This window comes from Cuculus canorus, chromosome 11, assembly GCF_017976375.1.
Source record: "Cuculus canorus isolate bCucCan1 chromosome 11, bCucCan1.pri, whole genome shotgun sequence".
Lineage (NCBI taxonomy): Eukaryota > Metazoa > Chordata > Aves > Cuculiformes > Cuculidae > Cuculus > Cuculus canorus.
In genome coordinates, this window is record NC_071411.1 from 446,344 (window position 1) to 471,708 (window position 25,365).

Sequence of the window (25,365 nt, forward strand, 5' to 3'; positions counted from 1 at the left end):
CTGTTATGTAGGACATAGAAAAGTAACTATGGTAAAAAGTTCCACCGGCTGCCTCTCCCTCTGTCAGGAATCCCTCACTTGAGGAATCTTCAGAAATCAGGATTCTCTCACTTGAGGAATCTTTAGAAATCACCTCATTTAAGAAGAAAACAGAAATTGCTCAGGAGAAAACAGCTGTAAAACTGAAACCTCTACAAAACACCATCGGTTATGCCAGTCTTTGCAAAAATATTCTGCCAAGAAGCTTGCAAAGACTACAAACAGTCTTTTATTCGGGAAAGGTAATTAATTCCAAATTTAATCACCCTGATCTGGCAAACGTTCTGTTTCGGAATACTTCAAAAATATTGTACTGCAACCCACAGCAGTTCAATAGCTTTTGAATGAGAAGACAGGTGACCACTTTATTTCTCTTCACTGCCTTTCCTCCCGCTACACTGTCTTCTTTTTGTCAATCAGAAAAGTACAGAATTTAAACCCAGTCTGATGACATCCAAATAAAATCTATCTGTTCAGTTCAGTCCCCTTCTTCCCATAAAATCTGCATGGTGTTCACTGTACGTTTTTAGTCTCCTTAATGAATCATCGGGGAAAAAAAAAAAAAAAAGCTAAAATTCTGTTATCATTGATAAAATTGCCACCAGGTAATCTAGGCTTAAATTTAGAAGCAGCAGTAAATAGGAAGGGAACCTAGCCAGCAAAACAGAAAAACAATACATCATCTTGTCAGGGGCTGAAACCTTTCAAACAAACACCGCAAAAGGGAATCATGGAGAAAGGGCACAGAGAGAACAAACAGCACCACCCAGGAAATCAATAACCAGAAGTAGGACAGCCATTCCTCACCCTACAGCTGTTGCACAAACCAAACCATCAGAAAGAGCGTATTTCTCTTCATTTAGCTTCCTTTTACCAATCGTGGAAGTTATTTGGAAACTCCTTCCCACTCTTTCCCACCCCACTGCACAAAGAATGCCTGACTAACAGGGCAAAGACAACCTAGGAACTCATCCAGGCCAGAAGCCAACTGCCGGGGTCGGAAAGAGGAGTCTGAAAATGGCGATGGGTCTCTCAAAAGAAGTGCTTGGTAAACCCCAAAGCATGAGGATTTCGCTGCCTGCTATAGAGGGACCAAGGGACAGGACAGGGTGGAAGAGAAGGCCCCTGTCTCCTCTCTGCAGCCCTGAGCCCAACAGGAACCCCTTTATTCCACAGGGCTGGAGGGAAAAGGAAAACTAGGTTTTTCAGCCCATTCATCTCCTGCGCTTCTCATGTTACCGTCAAATGCCCACGTTTACTTTGAATTACCTGATGACCTGCTCCACAGAAGGCCAGCACGGATTTTCTAGAGAGGCTGCGGTCGCCTGGCTGCCCTGGGGTTTTGTCGTCCTCGCAGTGTCACTCAGACTGTTTATTTCCTCTACATCATTGTTGTGTCTGTGGGTGTAATATAGCTGATCCAGACAGCAGGGTTCAGAGAAGAGGGAGATACTAGCACACTGACGTTGCCTTTTTCTGCTGTCTGGCAGTTCCACAAAGCTGCAGTCTCCCATTTACTGAGCCAAGGGAGACGTTATGCAGGAAATCAGAGTCTTTGTTCCAAACCAAGCTGCCTATGTCTGACCTTACCCTGTGAGTCACTGCATCCACAACCACCCACAACCCAACACCACGCTGCTCTAAAAGCAGGAGACACAGGGCGAGCCTTCCCACCACCAGCGTTGAGTTCGCCCACAGCAGCCGATGTGCGGTGACACGCCTGCCCCTAAAAGCTGGTTTTGCAGTGCTGTGTCGTTCATCTATTCAGCAAAAGTAATTTGAAAGGAAAATATACCGAATTAAAACAACATGTGAAGAGAATCATAACTATGTATCATGCTTGATGGCACTGCAGAAACTTTAGCCCTCGAAAAACACATCCCCAAAGCTGTCCTTGTTAACAAGCTCAATTACCAACCCCATTATTCCTAAGGCTTTTCTTTCCCACTGCCCAATGACATTTTTTTCACCACATGCCTTAAAACAGACACTCAGCCAGAGAATTTATGCCTACACAATTGGTTTTCCAGTTGGACCAGTATGAAGTTATAATTTATCATTTCAAATCTGAGAAAACAATTTCCAACCTTCCTGGTCAGGGCAGGGGAACCCTACATCTCACTCAGTTTATTGCTGGCATTTTAGCTACTTTAGACAGATAAAACTGAAATCAGAAAATTTTCCTGTACTAGTTCTACACTGAACTCTCCACAGGTTCCCTGGAAAAGAATACAGCATGCCAGTGCCTGGCACTGAGACTTAATTCCAAGGCTTCACAATGGCATCAGCACCCTGATTTCAGAGCTGAACTTCCCCTGACTGAGAGATTACTACAGGCAAGCCCTTAAAAAGTGGTATTATTGGCAAGAAAACATAAGATAAGGATTTTATTAAATATTAAGTAAAGCCTTCATTTAAACACACAATCTTTTAATTGTTCAAGCCATTATTTTGCAAGATCACTCATCACTTGATGACAATAAAATTATTATTGCTATCACTTGATAACAATAAAATGTTTTGGTCATCTGCTGCAAAAATGTTTAATAAATAATTATTTTACTCACTGATACTATAACAACAGAAAAAATTACACAATTGAATAAAACTATTTTCAGCCTAGTATAACTAGCATAATTCGGGACATTTTGATTCCTAACAGGTGAGTTAAAACATATACGGTACGCACATGTATCTGAAAGCATTACGCACTCCTCCATTTAACACACTACAGCGAAGTATAGAATGTTTGCACTAACACAAGTAGATCTTCTGAAACATAGTTCTGATATTTTATCATAGAAGATGATTAGTTTTCTTGCAGTTTTTGTTATTAAAGCACTGGCAAAATTAGAGGTTATACTTCTAAAACAAGTTTTCTTCTCCAAGCACTGTTCCTCGTGGCTTAGCCTGCTCTCCCCTGGAAACGAGGCTTCGGCAATGCTGCCCAGCCCCACTTTCCCTAAGAAAATTTGAATTCACTTGTCAGGAAAGCGGAGCAGGGACAGGCGGGGGTGCTTGCAGGGAGAGGAGAGGGAAAGGACATTGTGGATGTACCACAGTAGGATAGGGATATCGTGAAGGTGAGCTGGAAACAGAGATGGAGATCAAACACAGAAGAGTACTGGGGAAGCACACAACAACATCTGCAAGGGAATAGAGACATTATGGCATATAAATTTAGGGATACAGCACAAGATCTGTGGGTAGCCTGGCTTCAGAAATTGCTCTGCTCCTCATTAAAAGAATTTGTTTAGGCACGTGTTTATACAAAATAACAATTCTGCCATGCCTGCTACCATCTAACACATTGGGAATGAACACAGATTAAAGATAAAAAAGAAACAGAACTACTATCAGAGTTCTTAATGCTGCTTACATGAGCTGAAAGATGATGATGTGATTGTCAATGGGTAAAACATGGATGGAGCTCCAAACAGTTATTCTAAGTAGGATAGCTCCTTTAGATGTGGTTTCCATTTAGAAGACTTCTGCTTGGCTTCAGTTTGGAACATGCTCTGTTATCTTGTTTAAACTTTCCAGACCAGTTTAGGCATCCCTAATGAAAGATATATTTGCCTAATTAGCCTTTTACCCGTACACTGAAGACATAGTTGACATTAGTCCTGTGAAATATCTATGATCAGCTCAGAGCTCCAATGGAATTCATGGCATTACCTGATCCTTCCCCACCAGCTGCACCAACTGCTTTGCGTTCAAGCCCAACAGGAATAAAAAAAAAAAAACCCTTACCACTGCTCATCAAGACTGAGCAGAGGAAGAGAAATGCTGAGCAGCAGCTGTCAGAGTGGGAGGACAGAGACTGAAATGAGAGGAGAAACTACCAATACCTTTTAAAGTATCCTTAAGAAAATTAATATCTTTTCTCAAAGCCATTTTTTTTTCAGTCTTTTAAAGTGCTACAAATACCTGCACGGCTATTTATTATTATATTTTCATGTATATGTTCTTCTCCAGAAAACCTGTCAAAAGGTTTGCATAAAAAACTCTCAGCCTTTGCCGACAGAGCAGCCCTACGGCTCCCTTGACAAATGCTCCTGCACAAAGACAGACTTGTGTACACATATCCATGTAAAACCAACTGCAGATTTAGAACACAATACGTGTGCCTGAAGGGCTTCTTCATCGTCCTCTAGAGACGTTCAGATGGCAGCTCCCGCTTACAACCTCATTCCTCTCTCTCAAACAAATGGCACAACAACGACACCTGACAGACTTACGCCACTTTGCCATTGCTGCTAACAAAGTTTGTACTTAATCCTTCATTAAGTTTTATGCAATTAATGTGTAAATGAACCTACAGTAAAGCATTCACAATTCAAACCTGGCCAGGTAATTCAGTAAGCTTTCCTTTAGAATCTTCTATACCCATATATAAATATATATATATAAACACATACAGACAGAAGAGTTCTGGGAGAGTTCAGAGGGCAAATCCAAGTGCTCCAGAGAGAACAACTGCCTGCAGAGTTAACAATGAAATGCATGGCACCTTCTGCAGGATCTAACCTGATGCCTTCAGCCATGGTCCAGCGGGGTTTTAGCACAGCCCCTCTCCTAAGCTTTAATTCCCATCACGTCCGACAGCTGAATTGAAACCTTTTATACTGGAATGATTACAGTCAAAGAAGAATCATGATTATGTGACCCTCCGAAAAAGAAGGCAAGCTTCAGCAGCACATGCTAAGATATACATGGTGTTATCAAAGCACAGGTATTTGATATTACCTTACAAATAATCTCAGCCTTAGGCTCAAAACGCATGAGCTATTGCCTGCATCTATACATGCTTTCTTTAGCTCATTTTCAAAAGCAGCCGGCTTACATAAATACATACTTAAAAACCCAATTGATTAGCTTCATGGAATACCCAATTCTGCCTCCAGCACAGACTCCAGGTTTCTGTCATCTACTGGTCATACAAAACAAGTAATTTTAACTTTGATTCTGACAATTATCCCACATTTTAAAATCAAATTTCTAGTGAAATCTTCACAAACATGAGGAATTTTTTTTTAAAAAGAGAAAGGAAAATAAAAAGAGGAACGAAACATGAGATGAAATGCAACACTGGCAGAACATATATATCTGCATTGCTTCAACTCATGATCAGATTTCTCTGATTTAACTGCAGCAGCCCAGGGGTTTTCCACAGAACAAAAATAAAATTAAGGTTAAAGAAAAGAGAATACATTCACCTGATACCTCTGGAATGGGCTATATTCTTAGCATGTGCCAAGAGGGACCAAACGAGATGATCACAAATTGCATGTAGCCTCTATGTGTCATGGACCAAGTGACAGGGACAAACGCGACCAGCCTTCTGAACGCAGATACCTGTCCTGACAGGCACTGCCGGCGAGCGTTCAATTGAAAAGAAAGAAAAGTAATGCCAGCTCAAAGTATTCAAAAACCACACAAAGCTTTTAGATTATATTAATGCTGTTTGCACATTTTAAAAACGAACAACACAAGAGATGTATTATGACCACATGCTTTATATAGACAACAGTCCTCAATTTGCATGAAATTAAATGTCTCATCTGGAGAACGATCTGACTAATAGTCCATTACAGCTCGCTCGGTTTGCTTCCCACGGGTTTTTTCCATTGCAGAAATGCATGTGGTAGTTACACGGTTTTCTCCAGAAAATACCATTAAAAAGAAAGAACTGCAAAAGAGATATTAGATAGCCAACTTCAGGATGTTTTAAACGTAACTGGAGATTTTTCTGTTCCCTAGGAAAATTCTACATTTCTCAAATACTCAGAAAGAGGGAAGAGCCAAGACCAGGCAGATGCAAAGGCCTGGGTTCATTTTGAATGGTATGTAGAGCTTTGAGAGATCTTCAGACGCAGAGAAGTGATACACATAATCACGTCTAAAGTATTTATGACAGCCCTGTTTTACACTACAGTTTCAATCAACTGCTTTAAAAGGGAAAGGCAGTCTAAGGAGTCCTTCAGTACCTGAAACAAAGTGTACCATAAACAAGAACCTTCTAACGACTCCTACGTCTTGAGATGTGTCTGGCTCTGCTTATTCCAACAGGCATCAACCACTTACCTACCATTCTCCCTCTGGATATTCTGGTCTGGAGGCCCTCTGCTTTATCCTGTCCTCACATCCTGCACTGTCAAGGCCTCTCCTGTGTTCTTGGCCCCACAGGAGCCTGCCTCCTCCTACTTCTTGATGCGTATTTACATGCACTATTTATTTAATATATAGATTGCACGTATCACAGATTCAAATTACACTTTGCACAGCCAGCACAGTGGGGCTTGTAACAACATCCACATGTGCAAGCACCATGCGCGCAAAAAACAATCACTGCACAACAAACTGCGACGAAATCATCATTTTGAGACCTCTGCAACGAGAGCCTATTGCATCCATTAACCAAAAATGAGATTATGGCAGAGGTTTCTAGGAAGGATGTGAAATGACATCCAGCGGTATCCACCAACATAAGTTATTTGTCTTTACTCTAGCCATATGCCTAAAATACAGGCTGAGGTATTTCTCTTCATCCTGATTCTCTTATACGTATTTTGTATGGATAACCTGCAGATTCTCCACTGAGAATTACACTGGCTTTTTTCAACATGATGCACCTGATACGTCTCTGGGGGCTGCCCCATCTAGTATAGCTCCAGTAGGAAGAAACCATTTTGGTTAAAACTCTGCAAAGCAGATGTGATTGAAAAAACACGCCATTACAAACAGACAGTAAACAAAAGTTGTATAACATGAAAATAAAGGCTGAAGCACTTTAAATAGACCTAATTAAAAAATTAATTGAAAGCCAAGCAATTCTAATTAATTCAGGTACTCTTTTTTTCTTTAACATCACACTATTTTTACTATTTTAACACTACAATGTTGGGTCATTATCCCAACCGCTATGTAGGACGATGCCAACTGATGTCAATGATATCTATCCATATGTAGCATATATTACTCTTCCAAATCCACTGTAACACATCTCTGAAACAGAGGATGTTTGGATAGGCCATGGGGTTAATGGGATCTTTTAAGAAACAGATAGTGACTCAGTCTATATTTAGGACTTATCCCGTCAGACAGCTTTGGAAACATCTCCTCTAGACAGTGAACAGGGCACATCTCATAGCCCCTCGAGGCCTGCTCTTGAATATTTCCCTCTAGGGAGATTGACTGGTGACAAGTTTTCGTCACATCAGCAGTTACAGGCATTCAGCTACAGGCATTTCACCTGCACAACCAATACCTGCATTAACCCTGCAGTGCAGCTCTGTTGGCTTTCCTGCGCGTGCACCCCGGGAAGGGCACCGAGCAGTGGCCCGCGACCCCACACCTGCCAGCTGCTCTGCAGGGAGCAGCGCACAGCACGAGTCCCGGCGCTGCAATCCTGTCAGGCTCTGGTTTGTTACAGCTGGTGGAGTTGAAGCCCACTGACGCCCCACGGCACGGAGCCACATCGGTTCTTTGCATGGCACGGGCGAAAGTTCCGCAGCACCACTCCAGACTGCTTGGCCCTGATCAGAAACTGTTGCCGGAATGAGGGTTTTCTGTTCAAGTCACACCCAAGTATCTTGCTTTGTGTTATTGTGCATGACTCGGGCATACAAGAACTTTAACACCTTGCACATAAGAGAATATTTAATGGTTTAGACCAAAGAAGATTTTAGCCTGAATGCTAGGCAGTATCGTGCTTTCCACGCCTTGATTAGCCAAATATCAGATCCTTATCACACTACCAAACAAAAAAAATGCAAAGAAATACTAGTTTTTAAGTGATTAATATCCTGGTTATGTGTAATGGCAGCTAAACCACTAAAAAGTACGTTGTGGTTCATCTGCTATAAAATACCGTTTTTATCAGTCTTTTTCAATTGTAACAATTTGTTTAGAAGATCTGAATATGTCAAAATCAGTTGTTGCAATTAACAGACAGCTGAGATGAAGGATAGAATCTAATCATGTCCATGATAACAGGCATATTCATAATGATTGGAATGCATCCAGGAGTTCAGTGGTGAGAGAATTATTACAATCAAAGGAGAAGAGTTAAAATATTGTTTTGAAAATATGTATTAAGTTATGCTTTTCTGTTTCTTTCTCTGCAGGTGTATGCACTACCAAAAAATACCAAGGCTGTTATGCTGAATTTTTTGCATCAGGTTTTGCAAAAATAGTCAAAATCTAGTAACTACTATTTCTAATGGTTCTCATTTAATGCTTTTTTAAATTGATATGGTTGTACCTGACTTCTTCTCTGCTTCCCACCCTGAAGAGCACCTGCCTACCAATGATGGACCATTTGGGGACAAGCACTTGTGCATCAGTAAAACTTCTAAGATGCAGGACTATGGAAATATTTCACTTGTGTGGTATCCCCATCTAGTTCATGAACTGCTCTCTTGCTTCTTTCCACTAGCAAAGTTACCACTCCTGTGATCTCATCATCACCACAAATGTGCTCAAGGACAGCCTGAAAATGTAGGGAAGTACTAATGCTGCAACATTCATGCCATCATCACCCATTCTCCTCCGCATCAAACAAATATCCTGGCGGCACACCTCATTTGCGGGCTAGCAATTACCTACGATTTCAGATGAAGCTGCATTTGGAGACCAACCAATATTTTTTGTTTGCCATGTGATAGAATTCCTATCCAGGAGACCTGTTCAGAGCTCCCATTTGCAAGGGAAGGTGGAGCAAACCAAACCAACCTTCATTTCCTCTTGTTGATGGCTGCTCTGCATTTTAGTTGAAGGGGAAATGCAGCAACTGAAGCTCTCGCACTCTGTGCCGCTGAGCTTTGAAGCTGATGGCCACCACCAGCCTGCCTGCAGCATCTCGACGCTGCTGGGGCCAGCACCTCCCTTCAGCAGTACATGCAAAACCAGACTGCGAACAGCCTTACTGCCAGCCAGATTTTTACTGTAGATGCAGCCTGCATGAGTCAGAGTGTCCTTGTGGAGCTCTTGCGCACATCACTGGGCACAGCAGTTTAAATATACAGCAAAAAAAGCCTAGGACTCAGACGGCTGCATCCCTAACAGGAGTCTCTGCATCAAGGCTGCCACAGAGCTTGGTCCTAAGCACCCAGAACAAAGCCATCTTCACTAGCAAAGCTAAAGACTTCAGTGTGCATCACATATTTCTTAACCGTGCATTTTCCCCACAACACTCAGTCATCTACAGCAGTGCCGCATCGCTCCAGAGAATGAGCAAGCTCTGCTCAACTGTTCCTACACACAGCACAGGCTCAATTCAAATACTGGGAAAAGTTACGTTCAGCTATCACCACAAAAATCTAAATGTGGCAATAAAACTATAGTTTTACTAAAACTATCAATATTAGTGATTTTTATCTGAAAATAAATCTTACACAGAAGAGTTTTTCTACTGTTGGACAGGAACTGCTGAGTTACAATACAAATAAATGGATTCATATAAAAACAGAAAAAAAAAAGCCAAAATCTGTTTCACTGTTCTTGTTTTGTGTGGTCTTCAAGATATTAGACAAAGAAAGAGCTATTTGCTCTAAAATACTACATCTCTTCTACTTGGCAAAAGAAGCATATTTGAAAGCCCTTGTCAGCTACTTCAGCCCCTGCAGTTATGGAACAGGTCAGCTCTGCAACCTGTTCATAACAATTCCACGGACATGGAAGGAAAAACTGCATTCAAGTCTGCTTCTGGAGAATGGCTTTTGATCCTGGTTATGAGGCTGAACATAGGGTGGCCTAAAACTGTATATTACCCTCTCAAAAACTATTTAACAAGAATTCTTGAACCTTATTACCATGTGGGTTTTTTTTAAAGGGTTCTTTCTTTTCTAACAAAACGATAGTTAAAAGTGCATTTCCCATCACAAAGTAACACATTTGGGGTGCAACTAGTTCTAAGAAAGTGTTATGCAGTAGAGGATTCTCTTCCATCTATGAACTACGTGCACCACCAGAGATTCTGCACGAACTCTCCCTGGGGAAATATATAGATTTCTAATCATCTCTTGCTTCCTTTTGAACTATACATAAGGGATTTATGGAAAGGATTTTTCAGACATGCCATCAGTCAGATAGTGTTAAGGGAGAAATATTAGGTTCTCAAAAACATTTTTACACTGCTACTTGGACACTAACAAAAGCAATTGTTTCATCTTGCCAGCTCCCAGATTATTCTGTGATACACTCAAGCTTTTACAATTATCCAGCATATACAACTGTGGTTCAATTTGGCACAAATTTAGGTTTGAAATATGAATAAGAATGCTTCAAAGAATATAAGAGAGTTGGGAAATATTTATATGAGAAGCTGAGCATGGATTAAAATTACTTGGCTTCAAAAGTAAAATTAGATGATGTTTAATTTAGTTTATTTATGAAGTTGTATTTGTTCAATTTAAATACGTAATCTCCTTTGAGAGAGTTCAGCTTTGCAAAATGATAATCTGTTCCTATATTTCTATTAGTGTGATTTATCCTGATTCATGCCTTTGTTCAAAAATGCTAATGAAAGCAGATGACGCTGAAGAAGATCAACAAGCACCAACCACCAATGCAACCACGGTCTGGAAAAAAGGCAACACAGTCAAGCAAGAAATCTAAGTCAAAGACTTCTGCAGAGACACTGGTGATAAGGAAAACCAAGCACAGGGACTCGGCTGCCATGCTGAACTAGCATGACCTCAATTCTCAGTAACTCATCTCAAAAAGTCTTGCAAAGACACACAGCAAATTACACTTCTCCTATGGGTATATATTTGGGAGAGATGAAGAGCTAAAATCAACCTTGCTGGGCTTTGATGATGAGGCTCAAGGGAGGCAAGTCACTGCAGGCTTTTGGGACATGCAGATGGTATGAATACACGAAGGACAGACTGACAGCAGCTGCACTGCTCTGGAGGCACCAGGAAAATGCATGTCAAGAGATTTCAAATCCGATAGACGGGCTTTTCAGTTGGTTTATTTCCCTGTCAATAGTTCTTTACATATTTACTGTAGTCCTTTGATAAGACAGTCACCACTACTGCTACTGGTCAAGCCTGTGCACTAGGACCTGAGAGCTGTGCCATGAAAGCCTTCTTCCAACGCCAGTATCCCAGTCACATAGCTGTGGTCATAAACTCTTACCGTAAACATCCGTGAGGCTCACTAGGGTCAAGACCTCAGTCTGCACCAAGACAGACAGAAGAATTTGCCACTAGTAACACAAACCCTCAGAAATACCTTAATTACATTCAGAAGTTTTCCATTCTCTAAACAGCTCAAAAAAACCTCCAAACTCCTGCCACTGGCCTACATATTTTTTTCCTTATGAGGCTACTTCTCACAGGCAAGCACAGAACTTCACACCTTCTGCCTCTCATGGAACCTGAACAATCTTTAAGTCACATAATAATAGGTTTGGGGAAGAGTTGCTATTTCTAGACTTCTGTCAGGTTGTACACCTTACAGGTTTAAAAAAAAGATACGCTCCTTCTTCCTTCTTAGACTGAATTAAAAGTGGCTTCATCACGCCCTTATGGGCATCACCATAGAAGTTTTGTGTTGTGGGACTTAATGGAGTGAAAGGTTCATTCCGTGGTCTGTCCAGTTCTTCGCAGGAACAAATTCCATAGCTCCTGAGAAATTTTTCTCTCACAAGTTGTCTCATATTTGTCTTTCTATTTCTGTAGGGGAACTTGGTTGCTATGATGAGGCAGAGCCATGGAAGAGAAAGTGAAATCCATATAAAACTTTGAGTTACCGAAGCTCTCAAGCTTTGAGGTACCGTGATCACTACAGAACCAACCAAAAAGCAGACCAATGTGGTACCATGCTGCTAGCACTCCTGAGGCAACTCCAAAACAGAAATATCTGGCAGCTGATATGGAAGTTCCTGGAGAACTAGTTGTAAGGTCAAACAAGAATTACTGAGGAAGGGAGTGGATGAAGTGTGTGGGAGGGAGTACAAGATTGTTATTGTTTTCAATTGAGCCACTGAAAGAATAACTTTGAATGGAATTAAACTACACAGTAAACCAAACTACAAAAGGGATTTTATAGCAACTGCTCCCTGTTTGGACTGCTTTTACAGATACGTACATATATATACACACACATATGTATTTTCTTTTCTCCGCTGAAGGACTTAATCCAGTGGCAGTCAGAACTCTTCTCAAGCAAGCTTGAAAATGAAAACTGTCCTAATGAGCACACAACCTTTTGCAGAGTTTCTAGTTTCTGTGTTACCAGCTTCTCCACCACGTGTATGACTTCAGTCTTTACACCAGCGTTGCTACACATGGGTCATGCCTCTGTCTAAAGGGAGCATGGTCCACCATTATATTTCACTTTGTGTAGGAAATCTGGCACAGAGGCTTCATATAGAATCATAGTCTCTAGTCTGCTTTGATTCTAGGAAATCACAAGCCAGAGGACCTCAGGAGTGAGATTGGGGCCACTGGCTCCAAAAAAAAAAAAAATGTTTTACAGGAATAACATGACATGTAGGCATGTTTCCAGTTACTTTATGATTTTTTTCCTCTTTAGCATTCTCATTCAGTTTGATTTTTAAATACTATAATTACCTTTCTCTCAGGGTTTGACAATTAAAGCTCCGACTTACCTTACTTCTGATAAAAACTTGAAAAATAACATGTCTTGTATCTCTGGCTTTCACCTGCTCCAGATAAGAGAAAGGAGAGGAATAAGATTTCCTTAGAAGGAAACAGGACACAATTAGGAAATTATATTCATTTTCTCTAACAAGTGAATAAAAAAAATAATCCCCCAAAATACCTTCCTAGCGATATTTTTATAGATACTCCCTTAATCCAAAAGAAGAAACGTAAACGAGCCTTGTATGTTAAGACCTCATGCACTCAATTTTAATGCTTCAAAAGGTTCAAGAAAAAAACACTGCAGATGTCTTCCATTTTCTCTTTCATTTCTTTCCATCTTCAGTTCCTCTATCAGAATCATGTTTTCAGATTAGAATTTCTAAGTGTATTTCTAAACTAGAGAAAAGAGGACAAGGGCAGGGAAGAGGACACTTAATTTATTATCTTTTCACATTAGAGTTACAGGGAACCAAGCTATAAACCCTGTAGCTGGTACTATATTAATCATCTGTCCACACGAGAAGTCTGGTAAATATATAATCTTATTTCTGCATTGCAGGCTTTTGTCCCTTCCTCGGATTGCTGGTTCTTTTTATCAGTTAGTAAACATTGCCTGGGGACAGAAGAATTCTTCACAAGGGAGGCAATGGCACAGTACCTATAGTTTCTTAATATGAGCAGTTAGATTCATAAGAAGATAACTGAAGAAACAGGCATCAACCCAGCCTCTGCAGCAGAGCACCTTCTTTACCGGTGGGAGCAGCATTTGTCTCCACGAGCACGCCATGCCCTCGCCAAGGGCAAGCCCATGAGCAGCCCCAGGCAGCAGCAGACCCACCCCGGCTTCTCCCAGCCTGGGCAGGAGCCAGGTCCCACCCCTGCATCTCACCTGCTGTTAGAGCACATATTCCTGGAAAAGGCACACTCCTCTCTTTCATCCTCCCATTTCAGCCCAAACGTGTAAATGAATTCCACCCCTCCGCATTCTATACCTATCACTAACATTTAAGCACTACACAGGTCAGATACAAATACCCAGTACTCTTGTGGATGAACCAAACTGATATTGAAAACCAAAGGGACACAAGATTCTGAAAACAGTGGTGCATATAGCTAAGCCGGGGACTAAGTGCTCCCCACACATGTTCGGTAATAAAACATTAGCTCAAACCCCCTGTGCTCTGACACGGAGTTCCTGATGCTGCAAGAGAAATATTAGGGCAGGTTTCCTGTTCTTTCAGGTCAGCTCAAGGCACACAAGGCAGCCCCTCTGCCCTGCCCCTCAGTGACAGAGATCTGTCATGCAGCGTTGGGACGAGAGAGGCACCAAACACTCAGTAGGAACGAAAGAAATTAACCTGCAAAACTAAAAGGTTGCCCCCAGGCCTGCATGGCAATCAGGCATATCATTGCTTCTGTCATCCTCCTGCTCCAAGAGTCTGTTCTCATGGCACTTTCAGCCATCTTATGCAGCCCTGCTGATTTAGCACTACCATTTTATCCTGCAGTTCTCTGCATAACAATTTACCACGACAGCATTAGAGAGGGAACCAGTCCCACCATAACGCAAGTGCCCTCCTTAGGCAGTGCAACATTGTGCATTGGATCTTAAGAAGTAACGTGCAGTTCTTCACATTTCCCAGGTTAGCTATACTATTCACAAATAGGTATTTTCCTTTAAGTACTGGGGGAGGGAGGATGACAATCTCATTTCATTGTGAAAAGCAACACGCAGTCATTAATTCATTGCAATTGCATTTCACTGGTCCCTTAGTATCAAACATCAGCTGATATATTTTTAGAACAACAGGCAAACTCTTCATTATAATTGAAGCAGAGGAAAGGAATGCAGTAAGCATGCAGCATAAAACTAAGTAGTTGTCCTCAGCCAGGACAACTGTTTCCTCCTAAACTGAATACAAAGTACACGAATCAACACTGCCTCCTGACATTTGGGATCGCACATCTCTCAAGGAGGCTGGAACAGTTTATTGGGAACACTGTTCTAATTACCTCTGTGACACAGAGTACCATTCTGAAAGACAAGTCACAATGGCAGCAGCGGATTTTTATTGTGCTTCATCAGCATCAGTGCTTGTGTCAAGGTTAGTCAGATGCTGAGCGTGACCAATACAATCTATTCATCCACTCTGTAATATATATTGCACACGCCAAAGCAGACAGCCACCACACTTCGGTGAAGTGTAGCTGTTTTCTTGAGGTCCACCGATGCACAGAAACCTACTGCAACAAAGACTGGATGGCAATGGCGGTTTCCGATAGACAATCGGAATGGAGGGTTTCACCATTCCTGTTTGTGGAGAAGCGTGCTACAGCTGTAGGTGAAAAACCGCTTAAATGCAGAATAGAGCAGATAACCAGATGTGTGGGAGAGTATAAGTATGTCCAAACCTGTTCAACTCTCATGCATAAGCCTGCTTCTTGCTGTCTGCAGCCTGAATGGCTGGTTGCAAATTCTGTGATAGTACCTGGACCAGCTAACAGACTGAGGGAAAGACAGTAGGCAGCACCACATGCTGTGCTCCTGCTTGGAAAACTGAGACCTTCAAGTTCCAGAAGGAAGGAGAGGCTAAAAAAAAGCGTTCCCCAAAGAAGCAGACTCGGCAAAAAGAAGGACGCCCAGGATAATAAAGTGAAGACTGGATGAAAGACCCTGGAAATGAGGGAAGATCCGAGAGTTCTGAGATGCATGCAGACAAATGCCAGGGGAAGCCTAGGACAGTATGTGTGTGAGATGAAGTAGGGTAAAAGCTCCAGGCTTGTTGTATCCTAAAGAAACCTCAGCATCCAAGTCCAGTGTGGGCTGTCAAGTCCTGCCTCCCCTGTGACGCTGGCTGACTTGGCACTCTGGGACAGAGGACGTTTGCCTGGACAGCAAGCTCTCACTCCTGGTCAGCATAAGCCTTCCCTTCTGGTTCTTCATATGCTGTATCAGTTTCAATGAGTCTGTTGGCTAATGGGAAATAATGTTGACTTATTTCTACTCACACTTTTCCCAGAACGCTTCAGACTCTTTCTGACCTGATGCTGAAAGGCCAATATAAAATTCCAATTCTAATGCAAACTGGCAGCACTGGGATAATACGCAGAGGGACTTAGTTTTCACCTAAAATATGTGTTAAACAATCCAATGGGCAGTTTAACCACTACCTTCAAAATTTTAGTGCCCTGGCTGTTGTCTCTAGCAAGGTGGGAATTCTCCTATCAGGCTTTGGCTGAGGGAGGAATCCTCCTCAGACATTTAAAATGCTGTATCTTGTCCTAAACTGAGGTACAAAGTTTGCGTTGAAATGGACTATGGAGCACAATCCAAAAAAGAGCACAGAAGATAACTTATCGTACTGAAGACAGCTCTTGTCTAAGCAAAAATCTTCTCAGATGAGTATGAGGTATGTCGTTTACTTCAAATTCTTCACTAATTTCCAGAGGTCAAGAGCTAGGATGGCCGGTGAGCTAGACAGGAGATGACTACTGAGATACCTTTGCCCAACAACTAACAGATAAGCATCTTCCCCATTCTATTTCTTCATTTTATGTGGCAGATTTTTCAGCAAGATTCAAATTGTATTGGACTAAAACTCAATTTATTTTTAATTCAGTTCATATGGTTTTATTTTTAACTCACTTGAATTGAAACACAGTGAACAAAATTATCAATTTAAATTACTTCATCAGCTGTGAGTCTTCATTATTTTATATATAAAACAAGCTTTTAGCAAACCTAAATCATTGGTTTTCCTTTTACATCCTCAAGAAAGGTTATATAGCTACCAAAGTGCATGTAGGACACTGACGCACTGCACTGGACTTCAGCATCACAACTTCGAGACTCTTAATTACAAGTGTGTCCAGGATCTTGACCCCATTTTGGCATTTTTCAGTACACAGTGCTTTGGTTCTGGGCTACATTTTGAAACTATAGTTCTAGGCCTGATCTTCTCCTTCCAAGAAACTTCTTGCAACACAATAGCCACATCTCTATTAATGCCCGGAGCCTGCAGATGACCCAGGTGGGGAGGCGTGGTTGGTAACACCAAGCAGCTGAGCTGCCATTCAGAGCCACCTGGGTGGGCTGGAGCAGTGGCCCACAGGAACCTCAGGATCTCCAACAAAGGCAAGTGCAAACTTCTGCTCAGGACAGGCTGGGGGCCAGCTGAATGGAAAGCAGCTCTGCAGGAAAGACCCTAGGATTTGGGGCAGACCCAAAGCTGACCGTGAGCCAGCAACACGTCCTCACAGCAAAGAAAGCAAACAACCTCCTGAGCCGCACTGAACAGAGCTCTGCCAGCATGCTGAGGGAGGTGAGCCTTCCCCCCACCCAGCACATCTGGAGTGCTGTGCCAGGTGCTGGGCTCCTGAGGCAGGAGAGACGTGGACTTCCTGGAGCAAGTCCAATGCAGAGACATGAAGATTATAAAGGGACTACAGCACATGCAGGCTGGAGGCTGAGAAAACCGGGACTGGCTCAGGGGGGACCTCATCAACGTGCATGAAGAGTGGATGGGAGACAGTAAAGCAGAGGGAGCCAGACTCTTCTCAGCAGTGTCCAGTGAAAGGGGAAAAGGCAACAAGAACAAACAAACGTAGAAAATTCCATTTAAAGGTGCAAAAACTGTGAGGGTGGCCAACCACTGGCACAAGTCACCCAGAGAGGTTGTAGAGCCTCCCTCCTTGGAGATACTCAAAGCCTGAATGGACACAGCCCTGAGCAACCCGCTCCAGGAGACCCCACCACGAGTTGGACTGGACCATCTCCAGAAGTGCCTCCCAATGTCCACTCTTCTCTCACTCTGAGATCAGCTGGCTTCTACCACCCATTTCGCCTTCGTCTGGTGTGGAAAGGAGACAATAAGTAAAAAATGCACAAGCTCTTTCAAACAAATCACAATTATTACTGCTGGTCCTCTTCTAGGATTTCACAAGAACTGCTTCTAGGATTCCTCTGGCAGCCTGGGGCACAATCTGTATATGATTGAACTGTGCATGACTACTTTAAAGACAAGGTTAAACATACTACCAACCAGATGAACTTGGTCATCTATGATGTGGTAGAAGGGATGCGTTTTGTAACTTGGTTCCCAGTTAAAACGCGTTAATCATGAAAAAAACAGTTAAAACCAGCCAACCATGCGAAGTCCGATATTTAAGCTGGCACCCCACATCACTTCTGAGTCTTTGCATTTCACTGATCTGCAGTGCTAAGAAGGTACATACATGCCCTGCATTTTACAGTGACACCAACCTCTCAGAACTACTTTCCAATCCTTGGGCTATTTCAACGTATGCTTCATTCCCAATCCTTTTACTATAAATTGATTCTTTTTCTTCACCTGCAAACCTCCCGTTCAAATGCACAAAACATCATGAAAAATAACATAAAAAGCACGCTCTTGCCCCTAGACATGAATAAAACCAGTAAAGTTTCAAACAAAAAAACCATAGCCTTTAAAATTGTACCACATGTTTATGCTTTGTAAAAAGGGGCACAAAATTTTAAAATAAAAATTACAATAATTTGCTACCTATCACCTTCATCAGTTTATGTACAAAATTAAAGCCTATATATTTATATAACCTATATGCCCTTTACTTATAGATATTTGCATATAAAAATATCTAGTATACAAAACATAACCTATCTAGGAAAAAATATTGCATTCTTATGCAACCATTCCACTAAGGATATGTTACCTGTGACCACAATGTCTGTAGAGGTGATCTACAAGCATCAGTTCCATAGAGTCTTACAGTGTTGAGCATCCCTGCTGTGCATAATAACGCCCTGGCAAGCTGAATCTGAGCTGAGGTTTCCTAATCGCAAGCACAGCGCCTGGACTGCAGGTGCTGCAGAGGCAGCAGAACTATCCCGGTCACACAGATTTCTGCTGCTTGATTTGCAGCTGAGCCATACGGACAGGGAGCCTCCATTCGGACAGGATTCATGGCTTCCTTCAGCGCTCAACAAGAGAAGAATCTTAATGAAAGCAAGAGGGAGACTGTCTGCAGCTTTAGCATAACATTTTAGTACACGAATTAAGCAAAAACACCTCTTTAGGAGCAGATGATTTAATCATAAGCATCCTTAGCTATTTTTCTAACCCCCTTTTCAATTGACATATTAAAATTATTCAGAAACACGTAATTTTAATTGTGATTTTTTTTCCAGTTGATCAGACAACGTATAATATCAGTGCAAGTAATTTTTGTTCACTTTCAGCAATCAGCCAGAAAAACACAACAATACTTGCTAAATTCCACTGAATTGTAATACCTTCTTTGTCTCTCCTTGAAAACATCATGAAAAATCTGGCAAAAGGCAAGCTTATTCTTAATGGGGTTCCACAATCAGGTGAATCAAATAAGCTGCTTTCTTTCTTTCCAAACATTATTTTAAGTCCGACCTGCAAAAGTATTTACATTTATCAAAAGGAGGTGGGTTCCATTTAGAGAACTACCAGGTGCTGGTGTCCTACTGCAGCATACTGGGGCTCCAGCAAACGTCAGAGAGAGGTACAAGGTCACGACTTTACATTTATTTCAAAATGTAACAAGGAATTACTACGTGCACAACTGATACTCGAAAATAAGAACCGAAGAATGAAAATAAAAGAAGTGAAAACACCAGTAACATTCTTGTATATCAGCAGAATCTGTGCTCACACTGTCAGCATTCAGGCAGAACACATATTTTTAGCATGATTAAAAAATTTTTGTGTCCCAAATTTAACAGCATTAGAAAAGATAAGCTGTATATTTTAAGTGCTAGAGCAAGGGGGGGGAAACAATACTTTAGAACTGCTTCCTAGATATATGATATTAAATTTGAAAGGAAAAAAGCACTCGAAAAAGTCACTTCACGGAAGCCCTTAGAAGAACAGTGTGATACCTAGTTCATTGTTAACACGTCTTCAGTAACCTGTAATCCTACTGAGAAGCATAAAACTCTTCAAGCTGTTTCAATATATGTGCATAAAACCCTTTTATATATGCAGAAAATATGAGAAATGTCATTCAGCTTTGACTTGCAATACAAAAAAAAAATTACCTTTTCTGTGAAAATGCAAATGTCTTTACCATTGCTGTGCTGGACCAAAAGGAATTCTCAACAGAAATGAAGACAGATATACAAAAAGGATGAAAAAGGAGTCCAAAAAAAAAAAAGGGGGGGGGGGGGGGGAGGGAACATGTTCATGCTGCATTACTAAACACAACCTATCTACAAGCCTTATTTTACTGCCTTATTCATAAACTTCATCATTTTACCGGCACTACACGGAAAATACAGAACCCTTCCTCACAATTTTTATTAAAATGAGAGGAACACGACCAAAGACCCGCTGGATACCCGAGTCGAACAGTTATTTTGCACGGTGCAGGAGGGAGTCATGCACACGGATGGCCCCGCGCAAATTAAATGCTAATCAGGAACGCATCGCCACATCAAAAAAAAAAAGAAGCTGTGGGCTAGTGGAAGTAGATCCGCGATCTCTTTTTCGAAGCGAAGACCATCAAAAAGCCCTCGTTACGGATTTCCTACCGCATCTGCCCACGTCAAGCACCGATCCCAGCGACAAAAGCGGTTGGGCACGCCGAGCGCCCCCAGCCCGCCGGGAGCCTTCGCCCGCGGCAATTCGCACCCCTTTCTGCGGGAATTCAGCAACTTCGACACCGAGCGGGTCCCGGAGCGGCGGGCGGCGCGGGGCTCCGCGTCCCTGCGGCGGGGACGGAGCCGCTCTGCGGGGCGATGGGGATGGCGCAGAGTAGGGGATGGGGCTGGGGACAGGGATGCTGCAGAGCAGGGTCTGGGGACAGGGATGCTGCAGAGCAGGGTCTGGGGACAGGGATGCTGCAGAGCAGGGTCTGGGGAGGATGGGGATGGGGAGGATGGGGATGGTGCAGAGCAGGGTCTGGGGATGGATGGTGCAGAGCAGGGTCTGGAGAAGATGGGGCTGGTGCAGAGCAGGGGCTGGGGAGGCTCGGGGCTGGGTCAGAGCCGGGGCTCGGGAAGCATCGCCCCCGTGCCCCCTTTCCCTGGGGCTGTCGGGACGCCTTTCCCCGCAGCCCCTCGCCGGGAGCCCCGCTGCGGCTCTTACCGGCGCCCTCGCCCCTCGCCGTTTCCTCGCTGCGCTCCCGGCCGCCAGCGGCACCTGCGGGGCGGGCGGCGCGCGGCGCCCGCGGAACAAACCACCGCGCAGCGAGGGGGGGAGGGCTGCGCGAGCATCTCCCAAGCGGGGCGGGCGGCGCGGGCCATACCACAGCGGCGCGGGGGTGTGTGTGTGGGGGTGTGTGTGTGTGTGAATGCCCGAACATCCCCTGCGTGGGGGGGGGGGCGCGAGGCCCCGGGAGCGGCCAGCGGGGCAGGGCGGCCACCCCGGGCATCCCCGTCCGCCCCGCCCGTTCTGGCGAGCTGCGGCACCGAGGTGCGAGGCGCTGCCGCAGCAGAGCCGGGGGGCACCGCGGCTCCCGCTCGGCCCCGAGCCCGGCCCCGCCGCACCGCGCCGGCAGCTCGGCCCGAGCCCACCCGTTCCTTCTTTTACCGAAGGACGACGCGCGCCTCAGTGCGGGCTGTGAGCCGCCCCCGGTGCCCGGCGTGGATCCGGCCCCGCGTGTCGGAGCGAAGGACCGCGCGGAAAGGCTCGGAGTCGCGGTGCGCCCCGGCCCGCTGCCGCGGCACAAGAGCGGGAAATTAAACCCCAATTATCTTGCAGCTAAAAATCCTCTTTTTCAATATAAATTTTAAAGATAGCTTCAAAAGCGATACGAGGTTGATCTACACAGTACCAAAATCCATTAAAAAAAAAAAAAGAAAGCTTTTTTTAAAGCTGTGCTTCCTGGATGGAGAGAAGAACAGTTTAAAGAAAATAAAGACGGCATAAGAACTTGTTCCGTCCATTTGGCGGCTGCCGGTCTGAGCACTGCTGCTCTCCCGCGGGTCACACCACAGAAACCTCAGCCCGGGTACAGAACCGTAATGCCTACTGCTTAATTCTTACTTTTGATTAACAGAATAGGCAAGGGAATAAGAGGAGGAGGAAAATAACAAAAAAATAATTCAGAAGGGAAAAAAAATTCCTAATTTGAACATATTATTATAGACCCAATCCAACAGAGACGTTTTTCACACGAATACTGCCTATGCTCATTTAATGCTGGTCCTCCAGAGTACCCCACCACCTACGAATGTGAACGAGTTATTAACCTTTCCACTGGGCTCATCCGTTCCGAGCCTGCTCACAGCGTGCTACGGTCAGCGCTGGTCCCAGTTCATCTGCCCGGGTGGCGGGAGGCCAGCGCTGAGCTGGAGTCGGAACAGAGCTGGGTGCTGGGGCACCACCCACAGCGCCCGGAGCTCACCCGCGTCTATGAGTGAAGAGTCACATTAGATTGGTCCTTACTTAAAGCCACACAAACACTTGGGCAGAGATCCACCAGCACGACTGAAGGCACCGCTGCACGGAGGCCGGGCCCTGCGACAGGAGCGCGCTTCCAGCTGCAGGGCTCAGTGTGCGCCACCACCCCAGAAAGGGGCCATCAGCACCAACAGTAAAATCCCAGCCTCCAAATTAAAAGGGATTTGTTTTGCTTTTTAAAACATAACTCTGAAAAAAGTAAACTTTTCCAATGCGCTTGGCCTTCCACATGTGTGACACAAAGTGGCTGCAACGTTAGCTGGTGCTTTTTCTAGATATTCCATCATAAAATTTAATAGCAAAGCATTGCAAAACAACATCCCATCTGCACAGTGCCTCCACTGAAAGCAAGAGTTGTCAGTGCATCTTCATGCCTATTAAAGCATCCCGTGGCATATTATTTAGCTCCAACAGAACAATTTAACACGTTAACTTGGGGGCAAGGAGTGGAAATGGAGCAGAAAAGAAGCAGAAAAACGGCAAGGAAAATAGAAAAATGCTCCTTGGGACAAAGTTTAAAAAAAAACCCACAACAACAGGATGTGAAAGGAACGAGACTTGAGCTGTTGAGCTTGAAAAATTGCTTCTCCAGTAAAATTTCAACTGACAATTCAGAAAATATTCAGAGGCAAAAGAGTCTCCCAAATTCCTTTGGGGGAAAATTTCACACGTGCTGGTGATAGAATCATAAGCACATTTCAAGGTCTTTATGGGACAATCAATGACAGGAAATGCAGGAACATCATTTCAATTCCTCTTTCAGGATGGTGGGGACCAAGACCTCCTTTTCGGGAGCAGTCCCACCAGAGGAGCAGCACTGGAAACCAGCAGCAGATTTCTATCGTTTTTCTAATCGTAACCCAGATCCTTAAACTGGAACAGCAGACTGGCAGCCTTTCATATTTTTAAATCTCATTTGCTACATCTTAAAAACAAGAATTAAATCTGTTTTCAGACTCGGTGTTTCTCCAGTTTTGTAACATCCTGCAGTAATATTTCTGCAAAGAAACAGCTTGCATTTCCAAACTGCACAAACACGTTGTTATCCTGGGAAGCAACATGACCTAATAAAAGAAGCAGAGGAAAGGGACCTCAGAGCACTCTGATTCAAGGACTTGCCCTGCTGTTTCTTGACTATGAGTTGTTAGTAGGTCATTTGATCCCACTGTGCTTCAATTTCCCTAACTATAAAATAGGTGTATTCACCAGTTTAAATTACAGCAGTTATAAGTTGCTGGATTGGTTAACCCTTTCCTGCCTTTGCGGGAATGGTATTTGATATACCTGAGTCTACTCGGTGAAGTACTGAAAGTTAGGAGATAAGCAGCATGCATTTAAACACGTACACTGGTGGCTGCCTTGAACTGTCTGCTGTATCTACCACACTTATTTTACTGCACAAATCACTGCTTGTTCTGACTGATAAATTATTGCAGTCCCGATCTGCTTACTTCCTAGATCAGAATCCCAGCTTTCTTGACATCTGAATGGAAATCTACCAGCCAGCCAATACTGCAGTTACCTCCCATCCTTCCTTTACCATCTGACACCTATAAACATAGAAATTTTTCTTCTTCCATCCCCCAGCAGCCTTGCCCAAACAGAGCAGATGTCTACAAGGTTGCGCTGGCGCTGCTGTCCTCCCTGCCACAGCATTACTGCTCAGAAAACAAAACCAGACTCTTGAACAGGAAGGAAAGTCATTAGGCCCTTTCAAGAAGAACAAAATCTAAGGAAAGCAGAGTTAACTGGAAGAAGCATTAATAAGCCTGAGCTTCCCAATAAAGTTGAAGTAAACCTGGCTCCCTGCCAGTTCTGAACCACAGCAATGACAGAGAAGCATCTTAATGGTCTCCTCCAAAGCAATCTGTGCTTGCCAGAGTAAGCATCTGCAGCATCCGATACAGCTAAACCTAAACCCACAGCTGAAATCAGCTTCTTCACGAGATCAACAGTCTAAGATGTTCCTAAGAGTATAAAAACAGCATTATACAATCATTCCACCTTCTTTTTAGTTTAAAGACAGAATCTTCCATATCACATGCAGATGTGAAAAATTATTTTTTGACACTCAAACCAAATCTTAAACAATAAACTGTCCTACCAAGAGCTTTAAAGAATGATCTTCTGAGGGTGCTACAACTTTTAGGAACTGGAGAATGAGACAGTCGATATGCTTTTCTTTCAGTGCAGGTTTAAACCCTGTAAATGCGCCAGTCTTTCAAACAGGACTTGGGCCAACTGTCTTCTAGCATTAACCCGCTACCATATTATGTTAACATAATTTATTGATACTAGTAGGGGGACTCCGAAGGAATCTGTGGTTTTCCACCGTGGCAGTTCCCTCCTCTGTGCCCTGGAAGGGACTGTTACACTGCCTCCTTGGTCTTGTATCACCACTTTTTGGGTCTTAATGGAGATCATAGCTCCTTAAAGGCACTGGTAGGATGGTGACAAACTCAAATGATACAATACTACAGTTAAAAGGGATTACATTAGTCTGCATCAGACTACAGATTTCAAACCATATAACTCTCAGGGATGTTGGGAAATAGGGCTGAAACTCTCTATGTAGGGATGGGTTACATGAACCCACCTCTTTACCTCACCAAAACTATTCTCCCAGAAAAAAACAGAAGAGGAGTTTAGAATGAAAATTTTGGTTCAGTGCTTTCTCCTGATATCCCTGATGAAAAATACTACCACAATGTTATAGAGACTGTTTTTCCCTTCCTACTGGCTAATGCTCTGTACAGGAAACACTTATCTCTATTTGAAAAATATATTCAGGGCCAGGATGCATTTGAAGGAGCACCCTTTACTGTGAACCTGCACATGGCGACGATACGGATATGGATCTCGAGTTAAGCACCACCTTTAGACAGCGAGGTCATGATAGGACCTTGGATTGCACCCTCAGAAAGAAATCCAACATCGTTCTACTTAAACTGCTCAACTGTTACAGTCATAGTTCAGACAAATTAAGACAGTAATAAATAATATCAGAGAATTAAAGTAAAAATATGGTCTGATAATAATATTTTTTTAAAGAAGCATCACCCTTTTAAGGCATTCTTCAGGCTTTCATTCTTCAACATATGGAATTTTCATACGTACCTTGATATCCTCACTGTAAATCTCATTAGACTGATACAGCAGCTACCACTGTAGTCTTTCATAAGACTACATCAAATGGGTAAGAATTGATGGCTGTATCAGTATTATTTGATGTATTACTCTAGTAAAAGCAAATGATTAACATAAACAGAAATAACAGT

The 25,365-nt window shown here is 43.2% G+C and overlaps 2 protein-coding genes across 13 annotated transcripts in view; one reads left to right on the forward strand and one right to left on the reverse strand.

Moving 5' to 3' along the window:
- ATP2B2 (ATPase plasma membrane Ca2+ transporting 2) overlaps nucleotides 1-25,365 on the reverse strand; it is a 313,761-nt gene that overhangs the window by 169,079 nt on the left and 119,317 nt on the right. The window contains exon 1 of one of the 12 annotated variants that reach the window (XM_054076379.1): nucleotides 20,771-20,900. The exons of 8 other annotated variants lie outside the window; for them this stretch is intronic. The gene's annotated coding sequence lies outside the window, so the exon portion shown is untranslated. Of the gene's footprint in view, nucleotides 1-18,368; nucleotides 18,501-19,722; nucleotides 19,799-20,314; nucleotides 20,448-20,770; nucleotides 20,901-25,365 lie in introns of those variants that run through there. 3 more of the 12 variants (XM_054076382.1, XM_054076381.1, XM_054076380.1) reach the window with 3 other exon arrangements.
- On the forward strand, nucleotides 20,591-21,367 carry LOC128853281 (putative HTLV-1-related endogenous sequence). The gene has a single exon (XM_054076860.1). The coding sequence runs from the start codon at nucleotides 20,591-20,593 to the stop codon at nucleotides 21,365-21,367; it is 777 nt and encodes a 258-aa protein (XP_053932835.1).

Coding starts and splice junctions, on each gene's coding strand:
- LOC128853281 (XM_054076860.1), top strand. CDS start 20,591: ATGGATGGTGCAGAGCAGGGTCTGGAGAAGATGGGGCTGGTGCAGAGC.